Here is a 25,581-nt window from a genome sequence, read left to right as displayed (position 1 = left end):
CACAAAAAGCCCCCAAACTATCAAAAGCAAGTGCCAATATGTGATTTTCTTAGTGTTCTTAAAGTAGACAGAGCTTAGAGCTTTTGACACTAAGTGGGAAGGTGTCTAGGAAACATCAATTTTATTACAAGGCATAAAGGATATCTCCTTCAATACTCCATCCAGGCAATAATGTTTATGAAATATATTTTATGGATGAAGATGGTGAAAATGTCATGCAGAGTTGCACGATTACAACCCTTGTTTCTTTTTATCTAAAGAAACGACTCATGATCTATTTCCTAGTAAGTGGCTTTAGCAACCCATTTACACCACCACAGCTTTTTTACACAAGCACTATTAGTAACAATGGCCTCAAGGAATTATTAAGAATCTCATTATGAGATATAAGCCTGAGAAAGACAAATTCAGTAAGTACATCTAAAATGAAAAAGCATGATTCATAGAAAATTAAAATAAACTCTGCAAGATTATGGGTAGTATAAGGAAGTGTTAGGAAAGGGGTACAAACTATTATAAGAATAAGGTCTGAGAGTATAATAACTTAGCACAGTCATTGGTAATATGGTGTTGTAGAAGTAAAATTTTCTTAGAGTGTAACTGAAATATTTTCATTTGATAAAAAGGAAAATTATATGAATATATCCATTAATTAAATTATTTCACAATGTATATAGTCATTACCTACTTGCTTTGGACATATTTTGATTTATTTGTCAATTATATGCCAATTAAACAGAGAAAAAAATAAAATCAACCAAATTGCCACAAAAACAGGAAAGAAGTCACTATTATGCAAGCTCATAGAGGATTAGAAGTTTTGACATAGCAAATAAATCCAGGAATATTTCTGGATGGAATCACTTAGAAACTTACCATTCTGGACTCTGTTTTAATTTTAAAATGGGTCTAGAAAACCAGGTAGATGAGAGAAAAATCTATGTGGAAATGCAGGTTTGTGGGCTACCTATATTTTTGGAAGGGAGTAGGCCAATAAAGAAAGTTGTTGGATTAGCAGATTAGGGTTTTGCATGTCCCTCATTCTGACCTTCACTAGTAACCCTTAGGGGTAAATGGCTATTTTTCAGAGACCACAAAAAAACTCAGTACTATTAATGGAGACTCATGTTGCTAAAATGGTTTAAGAAAGAAGAGAGCTTATCTAATTAATATGCACTATGAAGAAAGTACAAAACTTGCATTCATGTTTAAAATATATAGCCGTGGTGGAGGAGACAGTGGCTGGATTGGCAGAAAGGGAGGGTGTCAAGTTAATCATGGACAGAAGTGGACAATCTGTTGGAGGGTGTGGTGTTAGAACTGGGTGTGGATGAGATCCTATCATTAATGGTATTGTAAATCATGGGGCTTCAAGTAAAATAAAAAAAAAAAAAGCATGGGAAAATGAGATGGGAGGGGACCAGGTTGGCCCAAAGGAGCAGTTACCTGAATGATTTCTGAGGCATCAACATAAAACACTCATAAAGAATAAACAGAGGGGCCTGATGCAATAAGACAATGGGTGTGCCACTTATATTGCATGCAGTTTACTGGGTATGATCCCTGGCAACCCATATGGTCCTCCAAGCCCTGCCAGGGGTGATCCCTGAGTGAAAAGCCAGGAGTGAGCATGGAACACCACCAGGTGTAGCCCACAAAACATAAATAAAAAAAAAAGTGAGCAGAGCAGGAGTTTGGTATCAGCCTAGGGAGGGAGGAAGCTCGATTCAAAGGACTTGAAAACCGTTAGGTTTATACTGTTACTAACTAAATCTAAAACAGAATGTGTTAAGTGAAGCCCAAAGCAGAAAGCAGTCAGTCTTGCATAAGCAGGGAGTAGACATTCCATAAACAAGACCAGAAATGAAACAGACCCTAGAGCTACCCCTTGGCTCTGCCTGAGCTGATTTAGCTGTACAAAACCTTCTAAGTTTATTAGGCTTTCACAGAAGGCAGTTTTGTTTTGGAACTCATGAATGGTAGCATCTCAAGACTTGTTAAACACAACCAAGGGTGGGGTAGCCACTCTTGGTTCAGAAGGGGAGCAGCCTTCAGGAGTTGAGTAGGAGTTATAATCACACAATAGTTATGCTCAGTTAGGAATTATAACCACACACTTTCAGCCAAAAGGACCTACAATCTTGGCTACTCTTTTAAAGTTCTAGATTTCTAGATACCATTTTAGAGTTCTAGATAGCAACCTGAAAGCTGCCTTGTAACAAGATTCAATTCAGATACAAAGGAAACTTCCCCCAAATGGGTAGACCAGACCAGACCTCCGATCCACTTTGGAAGATACTGAGTCCAAAGGATCCAGGAGGTTTCAATTTTATACCTTTATTTCTAGTGTCAGAAATATTTGGAACTGGTAGTTGCCCATACATACAGGATGTTCTCTCCAGCCACAGCTAGGAGCTGTAAAGAGTCTTGAGAAAACTACTTGGAGCAGCCATTCTAGATGCTGTAATAGATAGTAGACACTCTTGTATTGAGCCCTGACCTGTCATGGCTTGAGCGGCATTTTTATTAGCCTGAAAATAGAACAATTTGTAGCATTGAGAATCATCTTGCTGGACAGCTGTGATTGGGAACAAATGACCACAATTTTTAATCACTGCTCAAGTCAGTTGGACTGCAATATCTCTTCAACTAAATATATCAGCAACCATGAACCCTAGCCAGGAACCTTAGCCAGTCCAGCTAAATGTTGGTGGCATAACCACTACAGGATAGCACATATTTTCTATTGTAATTGAGGTGCACATAAATCAGAGCCATAGATTCCAATACTATTTTTTTTAAAAAAGTTTGGGAATTTAGAAACTTAACTTTTAGCTCTCATAAAACCAGGAATAATGAAAGCAAAACCAAAAAAATGAAAACAGAGGAATTCAGCCACATCAATGGATGGGAACAGAAGACCAGGAAACTCTTCAAGTACATCAAAATTTTCAGTGCTAATGGAGAATAACCAAAGAACAATCCTTCTGATGTTCATTGAACTAATAAAAACCTTTGGAAAATAAATTCAATATCAGATAAATATTTAATTCAATAGGTAAAAGAATAAAAGAATTCATTCAAAAAGAAATGAAGGAACTAGCTAATATAGTAGCAGAAGTAAGCAGCAGAATAGAAGCAGCTAAAAACCTAATAAACAACCCTAATGACAAGGCACAGATCATCAATAAAAAAAGATTTTAAAAGAGAGAAGAAATATTCAGAATTTTTTGACATCATGCATGAAGGATAACCTCCAAATCAGAGGAATTCTAGAAGGAAAAAAAAAAAAAAGAAAGAAAAAGGAAGCATATCTAGTTGTAAAGAACTAGACCTGAGAACTGAGAAGTTTCCCAGTTGGAAGAAGGAGATTTGAATTTGTACACTGATATAGTAGATCCAAAGAACGTCATGACATGTTCAACAGAACACCACCAAGACTTACTGAATTCAAAATCAGGAGATGGAGAAAAGGAGAGTTATAAAGATAGAGATCCCTTAAATTAGCAAGAGAAAAGCAAACATCAAATACAAGGAAAAAATAAAAGTAACATCAGATTGCTCAAATGAAACTTTACAAGCAAAAAGAGGATATAGTTACATAATAATATACCCAGATGATCCAACAGATGCACTAAAATCACTTAAAAACAAAAACCAATATAGCAAAGTAGAGGATGGTAAAAATCAATATATAATTGATACGTTGAATTTACATATGCAAAAGTGAACTAGAAGAGAGAATTGTAAAACAAAGCATCATTTAAAATAGTGTAGTGGATCCGGAGAGATAGCATGGAGGTAAGGCGTTTGCCTTGCATGCAAAAGGTCATTGGTTTGAATCCAGGCATCCCCTATGGTCCCCTGAGCCTGCCAGAAGCGATTTCTGAGTGTAGAGCCAGGAGTAACCCCCGAGGGCTGCCGGGTATGACCCAAAAAACAAACAAACAAACAAAACAAAACAAAACAAAAAATAAATAAATAAAATAGCATAGTGTTTTTTTTTTTTGCCATACATATCTTTTTTGTTTGATGTAGTCGCATTTGTTCAGATTCTACTTTGTAGCTTTTTCCAGTGGCTTCATATTGTTGAAGACTCCTTAAAGGTCTAGGTCTGAGATTGTTCTGCCTATGTTTTCCTCTGTAATTTATAGATTCAATTTGCACTCAAGGTCTTTGATCCACTTTGAATTGACTTTTCTATAAGGCATGAGATAAGAATGGAGCTTTAATTTCTTACATGTGGTTATCCAGTTGTCACAACACCATGTTCTTGGTTACTTTGTCAAAATTTGGTTGACCATATACTTGGGGGTTTGCTATTAGACAGTCTTTTTATTTGTTTGTTTAATTTTGTGGAACACCCAAAATCAGTGGTGCTCAGGGATTACTCCTGGCTCAGAAATCACTCCTGGCAGGCTCGAGGAACCATATAGGATGCCAGGGATTGAACCTGGTTAAGCTGTGTGCAAGGCAAACACTCCACCCACTGTGATATTGTTATGGCCCTGTCATTGGATATTCAGTTCTGACCCATTGGATCAAAAGTCTATTTTTGTTCCATTACCATACCATTTTGACCACTATGGTTTTGTAGTACAGCTTCAAGTTTGGTAATGAGATGCCTCCTAGTTTCTTGTTTTTCAGTATCATTTTTGATATCTGGAGTAGTTTATGATTCCACAAAACTTTATAATGGAATGTTTTAAGTTCTTGAAGTATGTTGTCTATATTTAGATAAGGATTGAATTAGATATATTCAGTAGCTTCAAGAAAATGGTCATTTTGATAATTATCTATGAACATGGAATGGTTTCCCATTTCCTTAGATCTTTTGACATTTATTTTTTTAAGTGTTTTCAATTTTTCATGATATAGTTCTCTCACTTTTTTTTTAAAATTGATTCCTAAGTACTTGATGGTTTTGACACTATTTTAAAGGAGAAAGACTGATCTCTTCCTCTTCTGACTCATTATTAATATAAAGGAAGGCAACCAATTTTTATAAAGAGGTGCTATATGGCAAAAGAAACAGTGCTAAAACTAAAAGACAGCTAAGTGATGGGAGAAAATATCTGTGCTCAATACTTCAGATAGAGTATATCCAGAATTTACAAAGTACTCACAAATATTAACCACCCCAAATTTAATAAACCCCTAAAAATGGGGAGAGGAAGTGAAGACACAAATCTCTGTGGATGTCCAACAGATTTCTAATAGGCATTTAAAATGCTTTCATCTCTTATCATTCAGTAAATACAAACTGAGATAATAATATATTACCTTATATCAGTGAGGATGGCACCTATCAAAAATACAGGGAACAATCTGTGTTGACCAGAATGTGGGGAGAAAGGAAAACTCATCCAATACTGGTGGGAATGTTGTCTTGTTCAACACCTATAAAAACCAGTATGGCGGGTTCTCAGTAAACTCAGAATTGAGCTGCCATATGGCCCAGCAATTCCATTTTTGTGTATCTATTCCCAGAAAAGAAAAACATTCATTCAAAAGAATGTATGTACCAACTACTCATTATAGCATTCAGTACAATAATTAAGAGTTAAAAACAACCTAGATGTCCAACAATAGATGACTGGGTTATGAAAATGTGTTACCTATACACAAAGGAATACTATATAGCTGTTAGAAATTATGTAATCAGGCAATTCACTGCAACATGGATGTAACTGTAAGTAAGCCAATATTCAATAAAGTAAGCCAGAATAATAAGGATAAATACAGATGATATCACTTATATGTGTTATTTAAAACAACTACATGAAGGAATGTAATCTAGTTTAAATGAGGGTTGTGCAGAGCACTCTTGTGCCCAGAGCACAGTGAGAAGAAGGAAACAAACTGATTGGTAGAAGAGAAAGACAGATGTGAAATAATGGGGAATAGGGGCCAAGGAGACTCAGGAACATTGGTGGTCTTAAGAGAGAACTGAATATTTAAACCATAGGGTCAACAACCATGAAAATCATGTGACCCAAACTTTAAGAACCAAACTTTAATAGGTGCTTGTTATAATGGTGGGATGAGGTGATGGTGGGCTCTGGGATAGACTCTTGGAACATTGGTGGAGGGATTTTGACATTAGTCGTAGGATTGATACTGAAACATTCTATATCTAAAACTAATTTATGAATAACTTTAAATCACAATGCTTTAATCAAAATAATTAAATACAATGCTCAAAATATCTAGAAATTAACTTAAAATATGTGAAAGAATTATACATGGAAAACTATGCCACTATGAAACTACTAGAGAGGATATCAGAAAATAGAAAAGCAACATGATAAAAATTACCATACTGCTCTAAACATTACATATATTCATAAAATCTCCATAAAACTACTTATGACATTTTTTGAGAAGATAATAAACCACTAAAATTGGTATGAAATCATAAAGCTTCCTTAATAGCCAAGACAACTGATAAAATAGATGGAAATATTTCAATTTCCGATTTATATTATAAATATATAATATAATATACAAATATTTGCATTTATAAATATATTATATTATAAACATAACTGTATGTGACTAGAATCAAGGTAGACTCTAAGATCAATAGAATAGAATTGGAAAGTTAGTGATAATCTCAGATTTATGAACATTCATCTATAATGAATGAGTTGGGTGTATGAAGTAAAATGCCTCTTCAACAAATGGTTCTGAGGATATTGAATTGATTCAAAAAATAAAAGAAGTTAAACCAAAGTGAATTAAGACCTCAAGATATGACTGAAATACAGAAAGTACTTTGAGAAAAACATAGGAAGAATACTTTAGGAAATGGACCTTAGAAGCGTATTCAATAATTTGAATCTATTGTTAAAGAAAAATTTTAAATGAATACATTAAATAAAAATTATTTTGCATGGCAACAAAATAATTAGACTACATAAATATGCCACTGGAAGGGAGAAAATATTTGCACACAAACATCAATGAGAACAGTATATATCAAGAAACCCAGAAACAAGTATTGGCAGAATATGCTTAGGAGCCCTCATGTTGTAAATGCCTAGTTTAATCCTTATGGAAGGAAGTATAGAGATTTTTCAAATACAGAGTTTCCATGTAACCAAGCTAGTCTACTTCTCTACATTACCATAATAACATTAATTCAAAATATATGCACACATATATTCATTTTATCATTAGTAATCAGGAAACGGAAACAACCCAAATTTCTAATTACAAGATGATTAATAAAGTAGTTTTGTTGTCTACACACAGACACACAGATAAAATGGAATCTGCATTTATAAGAAAAGATTAAATCTTGTACTCCACTGCAACTTGGATGAAATAGTAGGACATCATGTTCAGTGAAACAAGAAATCAGAGAAAGAACAAATACCAGATGATACTACTCATCTATGTAAAAATAAAATAATGACAGAGAGTACTGGGTAATGGCAAACCTTGGTCTTGGATTACAAAGCAGATTACTAAGGGCTGAAGTAGTGATAGAGGGAAACGAAGAGACATACTAGAAGTAATGCAAGGACAATTGTGGTGGGTCTTGGGCTGATGAGATGCGAAGTACAGTAAATATATACATCAAAACTATAAATGTGAATACTATTGTAACTATGCTGTGTGCTACAATAATGACTTTTGTAGCACAGTAGACTACTTCAAGGCAAATCCTTCAGTTCATATGCAGTACAAATCCCTCAATCACCAGATATAAATTTGGAGAACTTCCGCTAGTGAGATGGGAGAACAGGCCCAAGAAAGTACACAATTGCCTGGTGCTGTTTTAACCTCATATGTACAGGAGAGGTGGGGCAGTTTGGAATTAAGATCAATCTCTTCCTACTGGTAATCTGATGGACTGTTTGAACAGTGGTGGCCTTACCTGGTCACATCATTAATCAGCCGCGTTTGCAAGAGCAGGTTTCTTCGGGGCAGCAAGTTGTCACAGATGAGATTCTGATTGGCTCTTACTGCAACCCCATTGCACAGGCACAGGGAACACAGCACATCCAGAACCTGCAGCGGGACATACCCCACCACATTTTAGGACCACAGGCTATAGTGGGAAGCGTTTAAGGGCTTGCTTCACCCAGGAATGAAGTAAACCTTGTCCAGGGGATGGGATTTGAGGAGAAGTGGTTATGTTAATGTTAGTATAGACATGTCTCAGGGACTGGAAAAGAAGCAGTGTATTATGCTATATTATTATTATTATTTAATATTTTATGCTATTTATTAGGAAATCAGTGAACCCTTGATGACTTGTTAGGTTGTGAAAGGTCACAATCCTGCAACTACAAAATTCACAGCACCGGACAGAATTATTCACAGGGATGCCACAGAGTGAGAATTTAAAGGAGATTTTTGAAACTCTATTTTCCCCAGGCCTACAGGGCAGGAAATCCAACAAAGAGTTTAACAGTCTAATATCTTTTTGGTCTCAACTTGTCACCAATACCTAAGTATCCTCATTTCTCTGCAAGTCTGAAAGACCTTAGCTTGTAAGGATAAGGTGCCAAACTGAGGACCACATCACAGCCTGAATTCAGAAATAGTAAACAAAGCAGAACCACCATCTTGGGAACCAAGTTTGTTGCCTTCTGGTTTGGGATTCCTCATTCAAGTATTCATTCTTGGTTGGATAAAAGAAAACTGGCTCTCATGTGTCCCAGCCTGTCATATATTATTCTTCCAGTGCTGATATGCAAGAGTCCGCTAGTTGTAGAGATTTTTCTACTGACAGAAGGACCTGCTGTTCATGGTCAAGGAAGCCTAAGCTCCCTCAGCAAGCCTGAGTTATGCCCCAGAGATGGGCACTTCTTGAGGAAGAGAGGTCAGGCTTTCTCCAGGCTTTAGGTTGTGGGGCATAGTTATGGGGCATAGTTATGGGACAAGCAAGAAGAATTCAAATGGTGGGTTGATGGAGGATTTCTACTATCTTCATTTCATGAAATATTAACAGTGGAACTGGAAATAAAAACAATAAATTCTCACTCCAAAAGAGGCCTAGATGGACAAGAAATTAAATACTTATAATCAGGGCTATCATCTATTTTCATCTATTTAGCCTTTGAGTGAGGATTGCAGGAGCTTCAATGCCATAACTAGAGAAAAGATAGCTCTTTGTCCACATAAAATGAAAAGTGAAGATAAAAAAGTTTGTGTGAGGGTTGGAGTGGTGGCTCTAGAGGTAAGGAATCTGTCTGCCTTGAAATGCTAGCCTAGGGTGAACAGCGATTCAATCTCCCGGCGTTCCATATGGTCCCCCCAAGCCAGGAGTGATTTCTGAGCGCATAGCCAGGAGTAACCCCTGAACGTCAAACCGGTGTGGCCCCCCCAAAATAGAAAAAAATGTCTGTGTGAAGGCTGTAGAGCCAAATAAAGGAGACACTCACTATAAATGTCTTCAAGAATAAATGCTCCCATTATTATTATTATTTTTTTAATTTTTATTTTGACCATATTGGCTTACATATCTTTAACAGTAGTATTTTAGGCACATATGAACATTGAATCAGGGGAATACCCATCACCAAATTTGTCCTCCCCCCACCTCCTTTCCCTTCCTGCAACCCATATCCCTTACCATCACCCCCGGGCTGCTAGAGTAAGTGGTCCCCTCTGTGTCTAGCTTACTACTAGTGATCATATATCTGTTTGGTTCTGGTACCCTCCCTTGTTTTCCCCTCTATTTGAGAGGCGGAGCTAGATAGTTTCAGTTATGTGGTTTTGTTTGAAGGAAAGAAAAGCAATAGAATGGGCTAAAAAAATCAAATAAGCTGAAAATGAGCAGAGTCCTTCTAGAGGCTTTCAATCTAAGTTTGAGAGAGGACAGGAAAAAGATAATTGAAACACCGCAACAATACAGAAAGCAATATCAATTAAAATATCCAGTGAGCACTACAGCAATAAAGACAAGCACCATACAATAGTCTCGGTCCTGAAATCAAACCATGCCAGTGTGCTCCTGTTGCATTGAGCCCTTAGTTTGGGCTTGGATGGTGGAGATGGAGGCCTTTGTCCTTAGGCCATGGCCATGTGGCTCCATTCCCCATTAACCAGCAGTCATCATCTTCAGGTGGTCGTGGCGGGAATCAGACTCACTCAGACAGGCTCCAGGAAGTATCAGCTTTATTCAAACCCTATCCACCACATGTGTGGTCAATCTAATCATTCACCCATGCTATCCTTAACTTGCCCTGCATCTTAACTTCTTTCAGCCATCTTTCCTCTGACCACCATGCTGGCAAAGACCCTAATCCCTCAAGTCAAAGGCCTTATCTAACATTCCCAAGACTCCTTCCAGGAATGGGTGGGGTCTTGCAGGTAAAGATACATGTAACATTCACCCAAGACACCTCCCAGAAATGGGTGGGTAATATAAATATTTCCATATTACCCGCCTTTGGTTAAAGGCGGGGTCAGGATTACAAAACTTTCATTTATATAAAAGGGAAGGGGGAGATGCGACTCCACCCCGGATACTACATGTAACTTTATCTGCAAGACCCCGCCCATTTCTGGGAGGGGTCTTGGGAAGGTTAGATAAGGCCTTTGACCCAGGGGATTAGGGTCTTTGCCATCATGGAGAGGTAGCAGAAGGAGAGATGGCTGAGAGACAAGTACAATGCAGGGCTGAATAGATATGCAGCATACATGGTTAAGATATAGGCCACACACGTGGGCCAGGGCCAATAAACATGTTATCTCTCTGGACGCCTGCCTGTGAGTGACTTTTATACCCACCGATTTCCTGGTCCCTGATACCTGCCAGCTGAAGGGGGTTGCAGAGCTACGTGGCCTGGGATGGCAAAGAAAGGTCTCACCATCCAACACCACTCAAGCCCATCCTAAGGGCTTAATGCAACATTCTGGCTCTTGAACTATGATTTGAACCCTGGATCAAGACAGCATGGTGAGATTCCTGTTCTTGTGTGTGATGTTGGCTCTTTTCAGTTGCAGTCAGTCCAAAACCTTGGGCTAACACGTGAAGCCATTTTCAAATATGGCTGACACTCCTTCTGGGGGCAGAAGGGCAACTGATGAAACATGGGAGGTGGAAGCTTGTATCACCCCCATCCCAGGCTCAGGACTTAAAACTTTGTTTCAAGAAACAAGAACCTCGGCCTCCTCAAAGACTGATTAAAAGCCTAGATTGGAAACAGAGGAGAAAAAAGACTGTATTGAAAGCAGACTGATTTTCTGAGAATTACCTTTGGCTTGAATTTGGACTTTGACTTTGAAAATTTCAGACTGGACTTTTAGTTTTGAATCACTTTGAACTCTGGACATCCAGAAGTGCCCTGTGAAGAAGCTGTGGCCAAAAAGCTGCAGTGGCTATGGCAGCGGGACCTGCTTCAAAAGTGCTGCCCGAAGGGAAGAAAAGGTAGCTGTGATCAGCCAAGAGTGCCCATCCTGTGGCAAAGAAGCGAAGGAGAAGCTCCCCGATCAGGCCAAAGGCAGCAGGGCAGTTCTGCCAGATCTGCCTGAAGAAGATGGAAACTCCAGGGCAAGTGAAACCACAGGGTGAGAGCAGCATGGAACAAACCAGCGTCTGGACTTAAGGTTTTAGGTGAAGAATTAAGTGGGTAGACACTTAATTACACAACTTACACATAGTTGGTGATGGGATAAGTTTTAGTTAGTTTGTTGTGTAAAAATTTTAAAAAAAGGGGTGAAGTAATACAGCTTAGCCCAACTAAAAGATCTGATTTCTAACCGCCTACATCTAACTTTGTCTTGATTAAGTCATTTTCCTTATGATTTAAATGTGCTTTATTGTTTTCCATAGTTAATATTTCCAATGGAACAATGTTTTACTGTGTATTTTAATGTATTAAGCCTATTTTTTAAAATGTATGTTTTGTAAATTATGCTTTTGTGCTTGTGTGTAGAGAAGGTTAATAGGAACGAAAGTTCCCCAAGAAATAGTTTATATAGTATTAAAAGTATAGGAACATGAAAGTTGGTAAAAAAGCATTAAGAAAATTTTAAGTTATAGGTGTATGGTATATTTTGCAGAAATGTTATGTTTTTGAAAAGGGCTGGTATGTTAATTTTTACTTTATTATATTGTTGCTTTGGAAATATTACCCGCCTTTGGCAAAAGGTGGGGTCAGGATTACAAAAGCTTGATTTATATTTCAGAGAAGGGGGAGATGTGACTCCACCCCGAATTTACGGGTAACTACCTGCAAGACCCGCCCATTTCTGGGAGGTGTCTTGGGCGGATATTACTTGTATCTTTACCTGCAAGACCCTGCCCATTCCTGGGAGGGGTCTTGGGAAGGTTAGATAAGGCCTTTGACCCAGGGGATTAGGGTCTTGGCCAGGAAGGAGAGGGAAGAGGAGACATGGCTGAAAGAAGTTAAGACGCAGGGCAAGCTAAGGATAGCATGTGTAAATGGTTGAGATTGACCACACGTGGTGGATAGGGTATGAATAAAGCTGATACTTCCTGGAGTCTGTCTGAGTGAGTCTGATTCCTGCCGCGACCACCTGAAGATGATGACCTGCGGGTTAATGGGGGATGGAGCCACGTGGCTGGGGCCTAAGGACAAAGGCCTCCATCTCCACCATCCAAGCCCAATCTCTTCCTGTCTTTGTTCCCCAACTTTCCAGATCAAAGTCTTCATTTTCCGAGGATCCTGTGGAGATTTGTAAGCATGTCATGGTATGTGATGTCCTGTTCTTTTTTGTTTGTTTGTTTTTGTTTTTAGGCCACACTCAATGACACTCAGGGGTTACTCCTGGCTCTGGGGTCAGAAATCGCTCCTAGCTTGGGGACCATATGGGATGCTGGGGGATCAAACTGTCCTAGGTCTGCCTTGTGCAAGGCAAACATCCTGCTGTTGTGTCACTGCTCCAACCCCTGATGTCCTATTCTTTTTTTTTGTTTTTCGGTCACACCCGGCAGCGCTCATGTGGGACCATATGGGATGTCGGGATTCGAACCACCGTCCTTCTGTATGCGAGGCAAACGCCTTGCCTCCATGCTACCTCTCCGGTCCCATGATGTCCTATTCTTAATTATTGTGAAATGAGTGAAGGAACTTATCTCTGAAGGACCCTATTGGATGGAGGGCTACCCATTACAGGTCTTGGACTGCGATGGAAACAAATATGACTTTTTCTAAGGAAATCTGGGGTCACTGGCTATAGAGTTTGGCTTTGATTTACCTCTTTTCTGGCCGAATTTGAGAATTTTATTGACTAACCTGGCAGAGATCTTTTCTTTTTTATTACTGATACCACTTTCTTTTAAAAACCTCTTAATTTTGTTTTTGTTTTTACTAAACACTATTCCAAATATGGGCAAAAGCAGGGATTTCCCTTTCAATCTACTATGTGTTGTACTTCCATGAAAAGAATGCATGCCTATTCCACTTTGTACACACAGTTAGTTATAAAAACAAGTTTATAAAATAGGAGCTGTATACTTATTCAGTTTTTTCATCAAGCCCTATATTTGAAAAATGAATGCCTCTAAAGAAAAGATTGTTTTCCCTGTTGTTGAGAGTTGTGAGGTACACTCTCTTATTGTCTTAGCTGCCTGGAAGATCAGCTTCACTGTATGGAGCTATTTGTAGCAACTGTGCAGAATTAATAACTTGTTTCCATATCTTCTTTTTAACCTGGACTTACCCATCAATTCTGGTTTATACCTTTTCAGGGACAATGATATTATTATTTTGCCATGTATATTTTTTCTCATTGTGGCTCCAAATCCTTGTGAAACAAAGAAGTAATGAAAAAAATTTATCTATGACAACATCAACGGATCTGGAACAAAATAGGTTAGGAAGGAAATAAATAGGACATCTTTTATTTTTATCATTAGAACACTGACTCCATGGAAAAATCAGAGGATGACTGTTCTAATTCTTAAGAGTTCTTTCTGAGCTGGAGAGATAATCACAGGAGTTAAGAAACTTGCCTTGCATATGGCCAACCCAGTTTAAATCCCTGCTGAGAACTGTCAAAGGCCACTTCAGCTTATAACCCCTGCTGGGTATGACCTCAAAACTAAAAAGAATGATCTATTCTACCATATATCAGAATCAGAGCTACTAACAATACAAGTATATTTCTTGCCACTTATGTCACCTAATGGATGGGATGGTCTGGTACAGTGATCTCTCATCCATTCTTGTGACAGGTGTGGGGTTTCTTCTTTTACTTATTATATCCTTATCAGAAATTTATTAAATGTCTGCAACTATAATATACAGACCTTGCAGTATTAGTATTACCAAACAAAAACGTAACTGCCCAGAATGGAATTTGCCATTGTCAAAGAAAAATTCATCTAGAATATAAACACTATTAAGGGCTGTAGGACTCTACCATGTAACCGAGTGCCTTTTTATACCACTTATGGAGAGAAGGCCAACTCCAGCTAGAATCAGAAAAAGATTCATGGGGAGAGCAGCATTTGTGCCAAATTCCTAGGCCTCAGTTTTATTACTGTGAATTAGGCAGAGTAATGCAATAATTGATCTTCTTTATGACCCCGTGATTCTACTCTTTGGCATCTATATTAAGAACACAAAAACATTAAATTGAAAAGATATATGCAAGCTTATATGTTTACTAACATCCTATTGATAATAGTTAAGATCTAGAAACACAAATGTTCAGCAACAGAAGAGTGAACAAAGAAATCGTGGCATCTATATACAAAATATCTGTTGGTATATCTATACACAACCCAGTAATAAAAAATCTTGCCATTTCTGTAAGTTGGATAGAGTTAGAGTTTTGTGTTCAGTGAAGTGATTCAAAGTGGGACAAATGCTGAATGACCTTATTCTACTCTGGTACATGAGGAAATAAAAAAGGTAGCAGCTATTATCTCATAACAAACACTTAAAGTTTAACTACACAACTATGGCTTACCAAGTGGTTCTGGTAATGGGTTGGTGGACAGTGTAGAAAGAGGAAAACCAGAAGTGGTATGAAGATAGTAGTGGAAGGTCTTTGGCAGTTTTGTAGTGGTGGAGGAGCAATAATTTTGTGTAATAAAAGCATAAATGTTAACACTATTGAAACCATATTGAAAATTCAACTATGTTGAAAAACAATGATAATAAACTTGTCAGCAAGTAATATGTTTAAATGACACATAAAAACTTTGTGACTTTTACTTAAAAGAAGCCACAACAAACCTAGTTATTAAATAAGCACTTTATATGTATTAAGATAATAAAGGAAGTCAGGAAACAATGACATAAGAAACCTTTCTGTTAAAGGCTCCTCTTGATATTTGTATGTTCTCACTCTGTGTTGCTTAGGTGCACATCTTATACTTGGTAGGCAGCAGCAAGGAACATATTTGAACATAGAGAAGCTGGACTGAAGCAGGAGCCTCTTGTGTACTTTTGATTTACTACATTTGGGAAAGCAATTACAGACCCTACATAGATCTTTCTTTTCTTTGCCAAGCAATATAACAGTTGCTAAGGACCCTGGCTTTTTTTTTTTAATCCCTGGAATGAAATATTAGCAATGCTGCAGAGGCTTGTTCTTCTGGACCCCCCTGGGATGTGTCTAAAATGTGCAATGCCCTTAAATGATGGTAATCAGAAAGGGCCAGTCACCAAACTGAATTATTGCCATTCCGCAGAAGGCCAGCTGCTGTCCCTTATGTCCAATCATGCCATCTGCTCTGAAATACACCCTCTCAACCTTGGAGTACCTGTCGCTCACTAAGTCAGTGTAGCAGAGGAGCAGATGTTGAAAGACTGGGGTAAAATATGCATTTTAATAGGCCCTTCTAGCTGATCATTGTGGCAGTGCAACCTAATTCTATAAAATAAGAGACTGAAATGTCCACTTCAAAAGGGCTGATCTCCAACTTATAGATGACATAACCGAGACCCCAAGCACATCTGTTTTATATGTAAGGGAGAGACCTGTGGCTTCAATCCTCAGACTTTGTCAGGAAGATTCCTTTACTTTGCCTGATCAGATTTCTGTCAAATCTGATTTCGTGCGGTAACAAGACTTTTATAGACTTCTCAGTTTGATTTCTATGCATTTTCTTTATTATACAGGGTGGTATTACTTGTTTCACTACAGAGCACCTAGGGTGAGAAACTTACAACTGATTTTGCATGGAGACTAGATAAGCACCTTAAGGTCAAATGATGATGATGAGGCAAACTGCCAGCCCTAGAGACAGGCAGGGGAAGGTTGGGAAGGAAATGGGAGACATCAATGGAGGGAAGGGTGCTCTGGCACTGGAAGAACGGTGTACACTGTAGAACTGAAACCCAACAATGAACAATTTTGTAACCATAATACTTAAATAAAGTAGAATTAGAGGGAGGAAATTCATGATCTAATGAGCTCTATGGGTTCTAGGCAAGGAATGCTCTTTTTTAGAATCTCATTTCTCCAAGGTATTTTGATTTTATTTTTCAAATCAAAGTCAAGAAAGAGTAGGGAGGGAAAAGTCAGGTCAGTCAGTCCCTGTTAGGTTCTTGTTTCTATTCCCTACCTTGTGATTCCGCCCATGCTTATCCAGCAAGGAGATGATGGACTTGATATGACCCTCTGCAATCAGATTTAAGGCTTCTGGGCTTTCAATCAGAATACAGTGCAAAACTTCCAAGATACCTACAGGGCAGCCAAAAAACATCAGTTGGAATCAAATATGCTGCAGAATTGAACATAATGTCAAAACTGAAGACTGAATTGATCATCCTGAGGAGAGGAAAACATGATTCTTTAAAATCTGTTAAATATTTAAGCCAGAAGAATGATGCAGCCAGCTCTGGTAGACTCGAAAAGCCTCTGGGGACCAAACAGACTGTCATTTACAGTGGAATTTCATTCAGCTCAAACCCTATCTTCCTCTCCCTGGACAAAAAAATACATCATTGTTCTGTGGCAAAATAATAGAGGAACAGCTGTAAAATGGAATTCTTAATGTGTTAAAATGAAGTGACTCTAAATTTAAAAATAGAAAGCCAGATGCCATTTACTATAATTGCTACAGGCCATAAAAGTAATTTAGAAAATACGTGAGTTTTCCTTGAATCAGAATTTTCCTAGGAACCACCCCAGACATTATTTTAATTTTAGATATCAATCAACCTAATAACGCACTAAATAAAGACAATTAGTCTCTCCTCCCCTTTACCTCACACCTTGGACGGTCTTCCTTATTAAGCAGATATGTAAGAAACACTTCCTGTATCACTGTGACCAGGAAGGCACCACATGGGAACTAACATGGAATGCAGTTGGCCATTATTTTACATTTTTGCTTTTCTTTCGCAAGGGGTGAGGTTTTTTCCCTTATTCATCTGGTCTCCCCCTCTTTAGATTTACATGAATTGCCCTGAAATGTAATCTGGTTGATGGGAGGAGGCACTGAAGAAAATAAAGATGTATGCTGGGAACGGAGAGGGGGGAGAGGGAGGACAACATTGGTAGTGGAAATGACCCTGATTCAATGTCACTATATACCTAAAATTTTACTGTGAATGATTTGTAATCCCCTTTGGTCAAAATAAAAATTATTATAAAAAAAAGAAAAGAAAATAAAGATTCTCGAAGACAAGTGTCGGTAGCAGGATGCCTTCTCTCAGCTTCTGTTACCATCATGCAATGAAAAAGAGATCTGAGAACCTCTTCACTTCCCAGAGTTAGCTGCTACCTTTCAGCTTCATTCATCTTGAACAATGGACCTAAAAAGCATCACAGGATGGCCACTAGCAATTACCATGTTTTTGGCTCAGTTCTCAATCTCATCAAGAAAACTGTATGAAAAAATGGGAGGAGCGAGGAGGTAAGGAGTAAAGCTCATTATTTCCTTTTATTGCACCTTCATCTTTCATCCCTGTTCTAAACAAAGGGATCAAATCCAGAGAAGTCTTAGAAACCCAGAGATTAAGAGTTCCAGCATCATTTAGAAGAAGGCCAGGCCCCTGATGTAGGGATTATTTAAGAACCAGGAGTGAAGAAGAAGACAAAACTAAGAAGTAAAACAAAATAGGGATATTATTGATGTCTTTATTAGAGTTGCTAAAGCAAGTTACAAGGATATGCCAGAAGATTGCTGACTGTTTCTTATTGTTTAATTATTTGAACAATGTGACCTAGCAGAGAAAAGATAATGTTCATGATCAATATTGTTCGTTAAAAGAAAGAATAAGCTTATCAAGTGCTCCAGTGATGTGTCTAATCTATTCTTACCTGAGGAAGATTCGAGTCTATCCAATTTGCTGATTAGCCAATCAAGGTTATTGGAGAACTGAGCACAGTTGTTTCTATTTCCACGAATGAGAGCAGCTAGAAGAAAGGACATATTTGGTCATAGAGGAAAAGGGGCACAAGAAGGGTAAAATAACCAGGGAAGCTGTTAAAAACTTCACCTACGTAGCAGCTAAAAGGAATGAGTAACAGTCATCGCCTTCACAATCTGAAACATTTCTGCCCCTATATTTAGAAGAGTAAAAATCCAGTATTCATTGAACTTTACAGAGAATATGTTCTGTCAGACACTGTGTACTAGCTGAGAGCCAGGCATTTCCTACCTTCATGAGACAAGAGTCAATACAAAGATAAATTAAGAGGTCTTTAGGTAGTCATTTAAAAATAAAGTGTCTGTTGGGTCACTGGCTTAAATCCATTTCTTGTAACATTTTCTTAAATCTATAGATTTGCTTCTTCGGTGTTAAGGGAAATCTAATGAATGCAGTTGAAAAGACTGCTTAAAATAAAATAATAATCAGAAGAGACATTCTAAGATAACTGGAACATTATCAGTCTGTGACAGCAGTTCCCAAAGTGTGGTACTTAATCAAGAATATCAGCGTCACCAACAACCTGTTAGTAGTGTAAATTCTCTTTCTTATCTCAGAGCCACCACTTGAAAACTCTGGGAACAGAGTTGGAAATTTGGGTTTTAATCAGTCCTCCAACAGGCCTGGTTCCACTTGTGTATGAAAGTCATTTGTAGATGACATTGCAAAGGGAGAGAATATGATAACATTGGTTTTTTTTTTTTTTACCCAGTCAGACCAACTAACCTTCTTAATATAAGTATAACTTTTGTAGATGTGACTCTATGGGTCACATGTGTCTATGTGTATTTATGTGTCTATGTGTCCATGGGTCAGAGGGCGTTATCTGGTAATAAAGCCTTAGCAATGTGTCAACCTGGCAATGAAGACTTGATAGTTCATGGATCAATCCAGTGATGGAGAGAGCAGTGTTTGGGCCTCACAGTGCTCAGAGTACCCCAGAGGTATACGGAGTGCCAAGCAGTACACTTGAGGCTTGGTGTATGCAGTTTTGTGGTATCCCATTATATGTTCTATCCCTTTGAACTATCTCCCCAATCTCTTATTCACTTATTTTATAGACAAGGAACTATGGTTCTGGGAAGGTAACCTCAAGGATTTCACAGGAAAATTTGGCAAAATGGAGCACTCTTTGCCTCCAGCTGCTGCTGACTTCTTGCTCTTACAATAAGTTACCTCCAGTTGCCAGATGAATGTCTGGGTCACAGTCACAGGCTTGCCAGAGAGATTCCCAAGGAGGAGGTTGGCCTTATTCTGAGGAAATTCCACAGAACTCACCCCTGGAAATCCTCCCCAGCAGAAGACGCAGAGAAAAAGCTCACCCAGCAATTTGTACAGTAGGCTCAGCACTTCTTTCCAGGCCATGCTGCTCTCTTCCCTTACGATCCCTGCAAAGTGAGCGACACTGTTGTAGACGTTTAAGCGATCGATGCAGTTTAACACAAGGGCCAGCATTCCCTGCAAAGGAAGGGGGCAATAAGTCAACACTCCAGCAGGAGATGCCTTCAGCAGCCTCCCCCTTTCAGGTCCCTTTCCCTTTGAAAGTTGAGGATGCTATTACTATACAGTCAACTATGGTGACAATGTCAATGTGTGAGAGAAATAGAATGCCTGTCTTGAATACAGGCGGGGGTGGGAGAGGAGAAAGATGGGAGTATTGGTGGTGGGAATGTGGTACTGGTGAAGGGGGGTGTTCATTATATGATTGAAATCCAACTACAATTATGTCTGTTATCCAGGTGCTTAAATAAAGATATTATTAAAAAATACATTCAAGAATTTGAATTAGCACAGTTAGAAGATAATGGGCTGTTTTACATATACCATTGTATTACTTTCTTAGTGGATATCATTTTTCTTTTGCATTGTCAGTGTTAGATACAATTCTTAATACCTATATTTTATGCAAGTTTAATAATAAAATATATGCTGCCAGATAGAGACAAAAAGGAAAGAAAGTTGAGGATGCTGATGTGCAAATAGCTCTCCTAGAAGACAGGTTGGGTGACTTTATTTTTTCCAAACAAGAAAATATGCGGGTTTGATGTCTTCAAGACCTAAATAGCTTCCATTTCAAAAGTGAGTCAGCAGTGTTCACTGCCGGGCATGCACCGATGTGTCTAACTCAACCCAAGGACAGATTGTTGAAGAAGAAGCGTGAATGAATCTCTACGCCTGCTCCTGCATCTGGTGGGAAATAATTCTGACTCACCCAGAAACATCCCTATAAAGAGTGTATGTTTTACTCTGACATCTCAAGTGAGCTCAAGAACTTCCATTCAGATACTCAAGACAACCAGATTTGTTCACTCCTTCTTTCTCCCTCGCCTTACAAAAATAAAACCATGGGATTTAGAAAATCAGGTCAACGGAAATGTTTAAATTACTTTTCCAAAGATTTTTAATATGATACCAGCAACAAAGCCCATCTCTGCCTAGGTGTTGTTAATTCAGAGGTGGGTGAGGGCACAGGGTTTGCAGGCTTCTAAGGCACACAGAATGTCTTCAGTGCAAAGTAGCTCAGGTTGAAACATTGGGCAGAGGTGAATCCTCATTCCACACCGCTAACTTAGAAAATGTTGAAAGATCAAGCCCTGGCCTCAGGAATGATGGAGAAGGGCAGGAATATAACTCTTATGGTCAAAATAGATGGAGAAATAAAGGGGCACCAGGGTTTAGTTAAATACAACTAATCATTGCAGCACAGCCAGATAATGGAAATGGCTGAAGGATGTGTGTGTGTGTGTGTGTGTGTGTGTGTGTGTGTGTGTGTGTGTGTGTGTGTGTGTGTGTGTACATGGGTCTGGGAAATTCCTTTTTGACCATACACCTATGTAAGGTGGGATAGTGGTTCCTCTTCTATCTTTTTACCTGTACTCCAGACAAAGGTAGTTCTCATTCAGGAAAAGGAATACAGAGCCTGAGCAACAGCTATCAAGAATTAAGATCACCAGACACCTGAAAACTTGTCTATATCATAGAGTTTACATAGGGGTGATCCCTGAGACAATGGTGAAGGGAAGTGGTCACACTAGGATGTTATATGTATAAAACTGTATCTCTAAAAGCATTATAAGCCATGGTGTCTAAAATGTTTTTTTTAAATTTAATTTAATTTTTTATTTTATTTTATTATTTTTTGGGTCCCACTCAGTGGCACTCAGAGATTACTTCTGGCTCTGTACTCAAAAATCGCTCTTGACAGGCATGGGGACAATATGGGATACCGAGATTCAAACCACCATTCGTCCTGAATCGACTGTGTACAAGGCAAATGCCCTACCACTGTGCTATCTCTCGGGCCCAATGGTGTCTAAAATGTAAAAACAAAAAAAGATAAAAGAGCACCAGGCATGGAGAAACACTGGAACAATGGGCATGCACCAGGTGGAGGACACAAGACATTGAACAATAGAACCAGCAAAATACTAATGTCAGTGTGAACCAAGACTCCTGACAGCAATGAAGGGCCCCAAGCTTGAAACTTAAAACTCAAGCTGTTAAGAACTCTATTAGTAATATCTGGAGGTCTTTATGCTACACATATTTTATATATAATACTCAAGGACTCTCACCCAAATCTATTCCAGTTTCCTCATGACTATCGCTAGTTAATGCCAAATCATAATGTTCAAGTGCAGAAAAGAATGCGACATGCCTAAGGTCACACAGAAGCAGGGACAGAACCAATACTTGGGCAAGACCTCTTGCATTAATATCGCTCAGATAGACAGATTCCTCTAAGGTACTAAGTACTAAGGTACCTTAGTACCCTTACCATCCTTTCTTTTCTACATTTCAAACCAGTTTCTTTGGAATTTTTGATAAAGTACAAGCTGGGTGTGTGTGTGTGCATGTGAGTATTGTTTTATGGGGGCATTGGAGTCATGCTCAGCAATGTTCAGGTGACAACATGGTGCCCACAATTGAACCCTAGCCTCCTGTAGAACAATGTGCTCCAGCTCTCTGAGCCATCTCCTCAACCCTGAACATTTTGTATAGTTTTTCAAACAGGTTTCCTAGGTAATGCGAATATGTTCCAAAATCTGAGAAGCACAGTCAGTGCCATGACTTGAATCACAGAGAGTGAATGAAAATGGATTTTTTATACACTGAGGCTTTAATACAGTCTGGTTTGAATGCATCAACATATTCTGTACAATGTCACCACTAACATGACTTGGAACTCTGACAGGGAAGGTTGAACTGCAATTAATCTTTTTTTCTTCTCAGCATCCTCTCTCATTCTCTGGCTTTTTTCACAAACATGTGCATGCACAGAGACAAAGTTAAATTATAGTTATAGGGACCGGAAAGATAGAACAGCGATAGGGCATAGGGCGTTTGCCTTGCATGCAGCTAACTTGGGAAGGAACTGGCTTGATTCCCAGCATCCCATATGGTCCCCAAGCCTGCCAGGGGTGATTTCTGACTGCAGAGCCAAGAGCAACCCCTGATACTACTGGAAATGGCCTCCCAAAACCCCAACCAACCAACCAACCAACCAACCAACCAACCAACCAACTAACCAACCAATCAATCAATAAAATTATAAAAATAATTATAGTTATAGGGGCTATAACTTTCTGTGTCTCTTCTACTCTACCTGTGTAGATTACATTACAGGGGCAGGTTCACTCTAAACTCCTAAAAAATATATATTTTTTTTAAATTTGTGGGCTCACCTCTTCCTTGAAAAGATTCTGTCTGTTTTTCAGTGAACGGAGCTTGTTCTGCTTGTCTTCATGCTGCATCTCCTCCTCAGGAGGCTGGAAGTAGGCGATTAGGTCCTGTAAGGTCTGTCGGACTTCTTCTACTGGTAGGCTGACAGGGGCTGCTGTGCGATTGTTTCCACTGAAAACAAGAGCAGTGAGACTAAGGCCCTGGGATCTCTGCAGGGATGCAGACAGGAGGGTGTTCCCTAAATCTGGGGCCTCATTTACTTCTCACTGGGTACAATAAAAAGCTTCCTGGGGAGCACAGCATGACAGACTCTGTCTGAGGTTTGAAAACCAGCAGAACAATGAAAGAACATTCTGATCTGATTTTAAAGTCATTTCAAAACTAAAGGGAAAATGACTGCTAGTTGGCCACCGGATATTTTTCTCTTCTAAAAAGGCACAGTTTAAGAAATATGTGAACACATGGTTCTTTCACACTGTCACACCTTCCTGGGAGAGATTAAACACAAGGTTGGAGGGTTTCTCTCTTCTGTCTCTACCATCCTTTTGCTCTCCACAGATCTCTCCCTGTATCTCTATCCTGGCTTTTCTCAACATTTCTTGTATGGACATATGTAACTCTACCCTGGATTTAGGTGATTTCTACTTGAGACCCGCCCATTTCTGGGAGTGGTCTTAGGAAGCTGATATTGAGTGCATTTTTACCTGCAAGACCCCACCTTTTCCTGGGAGTGGTCTTGGAAAGGTAAGATAAGGCCTTTGACTCAGGGGATTAGGGGCTTTTGGTCTTTTGCCAGCATGGAGGTCAAAGGGAAGATGGCTGAAAGGAGTTAAGATGCAGGGCTAGCTAAGCATGGCTGAATGCTTAATTGGTTATGATATAGGCCACGCATGTGGTGGATAGGGTATGAAGAAAGCTGATACTTCCTGAAGCCTGACTGTGAGTGAGATTTCTACCCACCGCTCTCATGAACTTTCAGACCTGCCAGCTGAAGGGGGTTGCAGAACCACGTGGCCTGGGATGGCAGACAAAGGTCTCTCCATCCGTCCATCTCCATCCAGCACCATCATTAATTATTTAATACTACAGACATATGTGCTTCTACATTCATTTGTACGTGTCTCCTCTCTCTGTCTCTCTGTTCCTCTGACTTTCTGTGTCTCTTCTACTCTACCTGTGTAGATTACATTATTTTCTAAAATAGCATGTAATTATGTCCTTACAAGGCAGAGAGACCACAAACATCCATGGATGGCATTATAAATTCTTCACTTTCCTAAACCCTCAAAGGGTATATTATTGAACTTTTCTTTTAGAGAAAAGGTTAAAAGAAGGGTACCAGCCATTGTGGGACTATATACTGTTGGCTCTGGGGGACAGAGAGTTGATTGAATGGCAATTGACCAGGCACTAATATCTTCACTTTTTCTTGGTGGCTACTTTTTTAACTTTATTTCTTTATTTATTGAATGATTGATTCTTGGGCCCCTCCCAGCAGTGCTCAGGTGTTACTCCTGGCTCTGCATTCAGAAATCACCCCTGGCAGGTTGGGGGTCCATATGGGATGTTGGGAATCAAACTGGGTCCCTCCGAGGTGGGCCACAGGCAAGGCAAACGTCCTACTGCTGTGCTATTTCTCTGGCCCTTTGGTGGTCAGTTTGAAGTGAGGGTTTCTTTTGTATTTTCCATATAATCGATTATATATATATATATATTTATCTAAAACATGCAAAGAATATAAAACAAACTGAAAACCTTAGTGTGTTATGAGGTGACAACTCCAATTTTATATTTAAAAATAACTGTGTACAATATCAAAAGTCTAGTGTAACACAGGCAGGTTATTTTTTACCTGTACTCTACCCAGGAATCACTTGATGCCTATGTGGGATATCATGGGGTGAGGATATAATGAAAAGAGAATTCCATGAGGACACGAATCTTGAGAATGAGGACAAAACCAAGTCAAAAATCACTTCCCAATGATAGATTCCACAAAAGTATAAAAACACATTTTCCTAAATTAATTTTTTTTTGTCCAGAGCTCCTATCCTTTCAACATTTTGGGGTTTACTAGTGACACTGATGTCAATAAGAAGTGCTTCTTAGGCAAAAAGATAAAAGAGATTTGTATAGTTGATGATGTAACAATTCAAAGCAGGGAATTAGGGGCCAGAGTGGAAGCACAGCGGTAGGACATTCGCCTTGTACACAGCTAACCCAAGACAGAAGCAGGTTTGATCACCAGCATCCCATATGGTCCCCTGAGCCAAGAGTAATTTCTGAGCAGAGTCAAGAATAAGCCCTGAGTGCAGCCAGGTGTGGCCTCCCAAAAATCAAAAAACAAACAAAACAAACAAACCAATTCAATCAAGCAATTGGATAGTCAAAGACAGTCCTTTACCCATGTGGCATCTGGAGTGTCTCTGAGGCAGTTGGAACTCAAACTCCTAAAAATCAGATCTAGTATACTCTAGGATTGTTAATGGTTTTGTAGGCACAATTTTTGTTTTTGTTTTTGTTTTTGATCACACCCGGCAGCACTCAGGGGTTACTCCTGGCTCTGTGCTCAAAAATTGCT

The 25,581-nt window shown here is 38.9% G+C and overlaps 1 protein-coding gene across 1 annotated transcript in view; it reads right to left on the bottom strand.

Annotated features, from left to right (window-relative positions):
* The window catches only part of RYR3 (ryanodine receptor 3), a 473,873-nt gene that overhangs the window by 295,414 nt on the left and 152,878 nt on the right, over positions 1-25,581 (bottom strand). Inside the window, exons 14-18 of the mRNA XM_049790221.1 lie at positions 23,003-23,171; positions 19,640-19,775; positions 18,208-18,303; positions 16,505-16,623; positions 7,886-8,019 (exon numbers count right to left, since the gene is read on the bottom strand). Coding sequence (XP_049646178.1) covers positions 7,886-8,019; positions 16,505-16,623; positions 18,208-18,303; positions 19,640-19,775; positions 23,003-23,171 — 654 coding nt within the window. The remainder of the gene's footprint in view (positions 1-7,885; positions 8,020-16,504; positions 16,624-18,207; positions 18,304-19,639; positions 19,776-23,002; positions 23,172-25,581) is intronic.

The sequence above is a fragment of the Suncus etruscus genome, chromosome 16, assembly GCF_024139225.1.
Source record: "Suncus etruscus isolate mSunEtr1 chromosome 16, mSunEtr1.pri.cur, whole genome shotgun sequence".
NCBI classification, from domain to species: Eukaryota; Metazoa; Chordata; class Mammalia; order Eulipotyphla; family Soricidae; genus Suncus; species Suncus etruscus.
The sequence above is the reverse complement of the archived record's forward strand: the minus strand, read 5'-3'. Positions and strand labels throughout refer to the sequence as shown.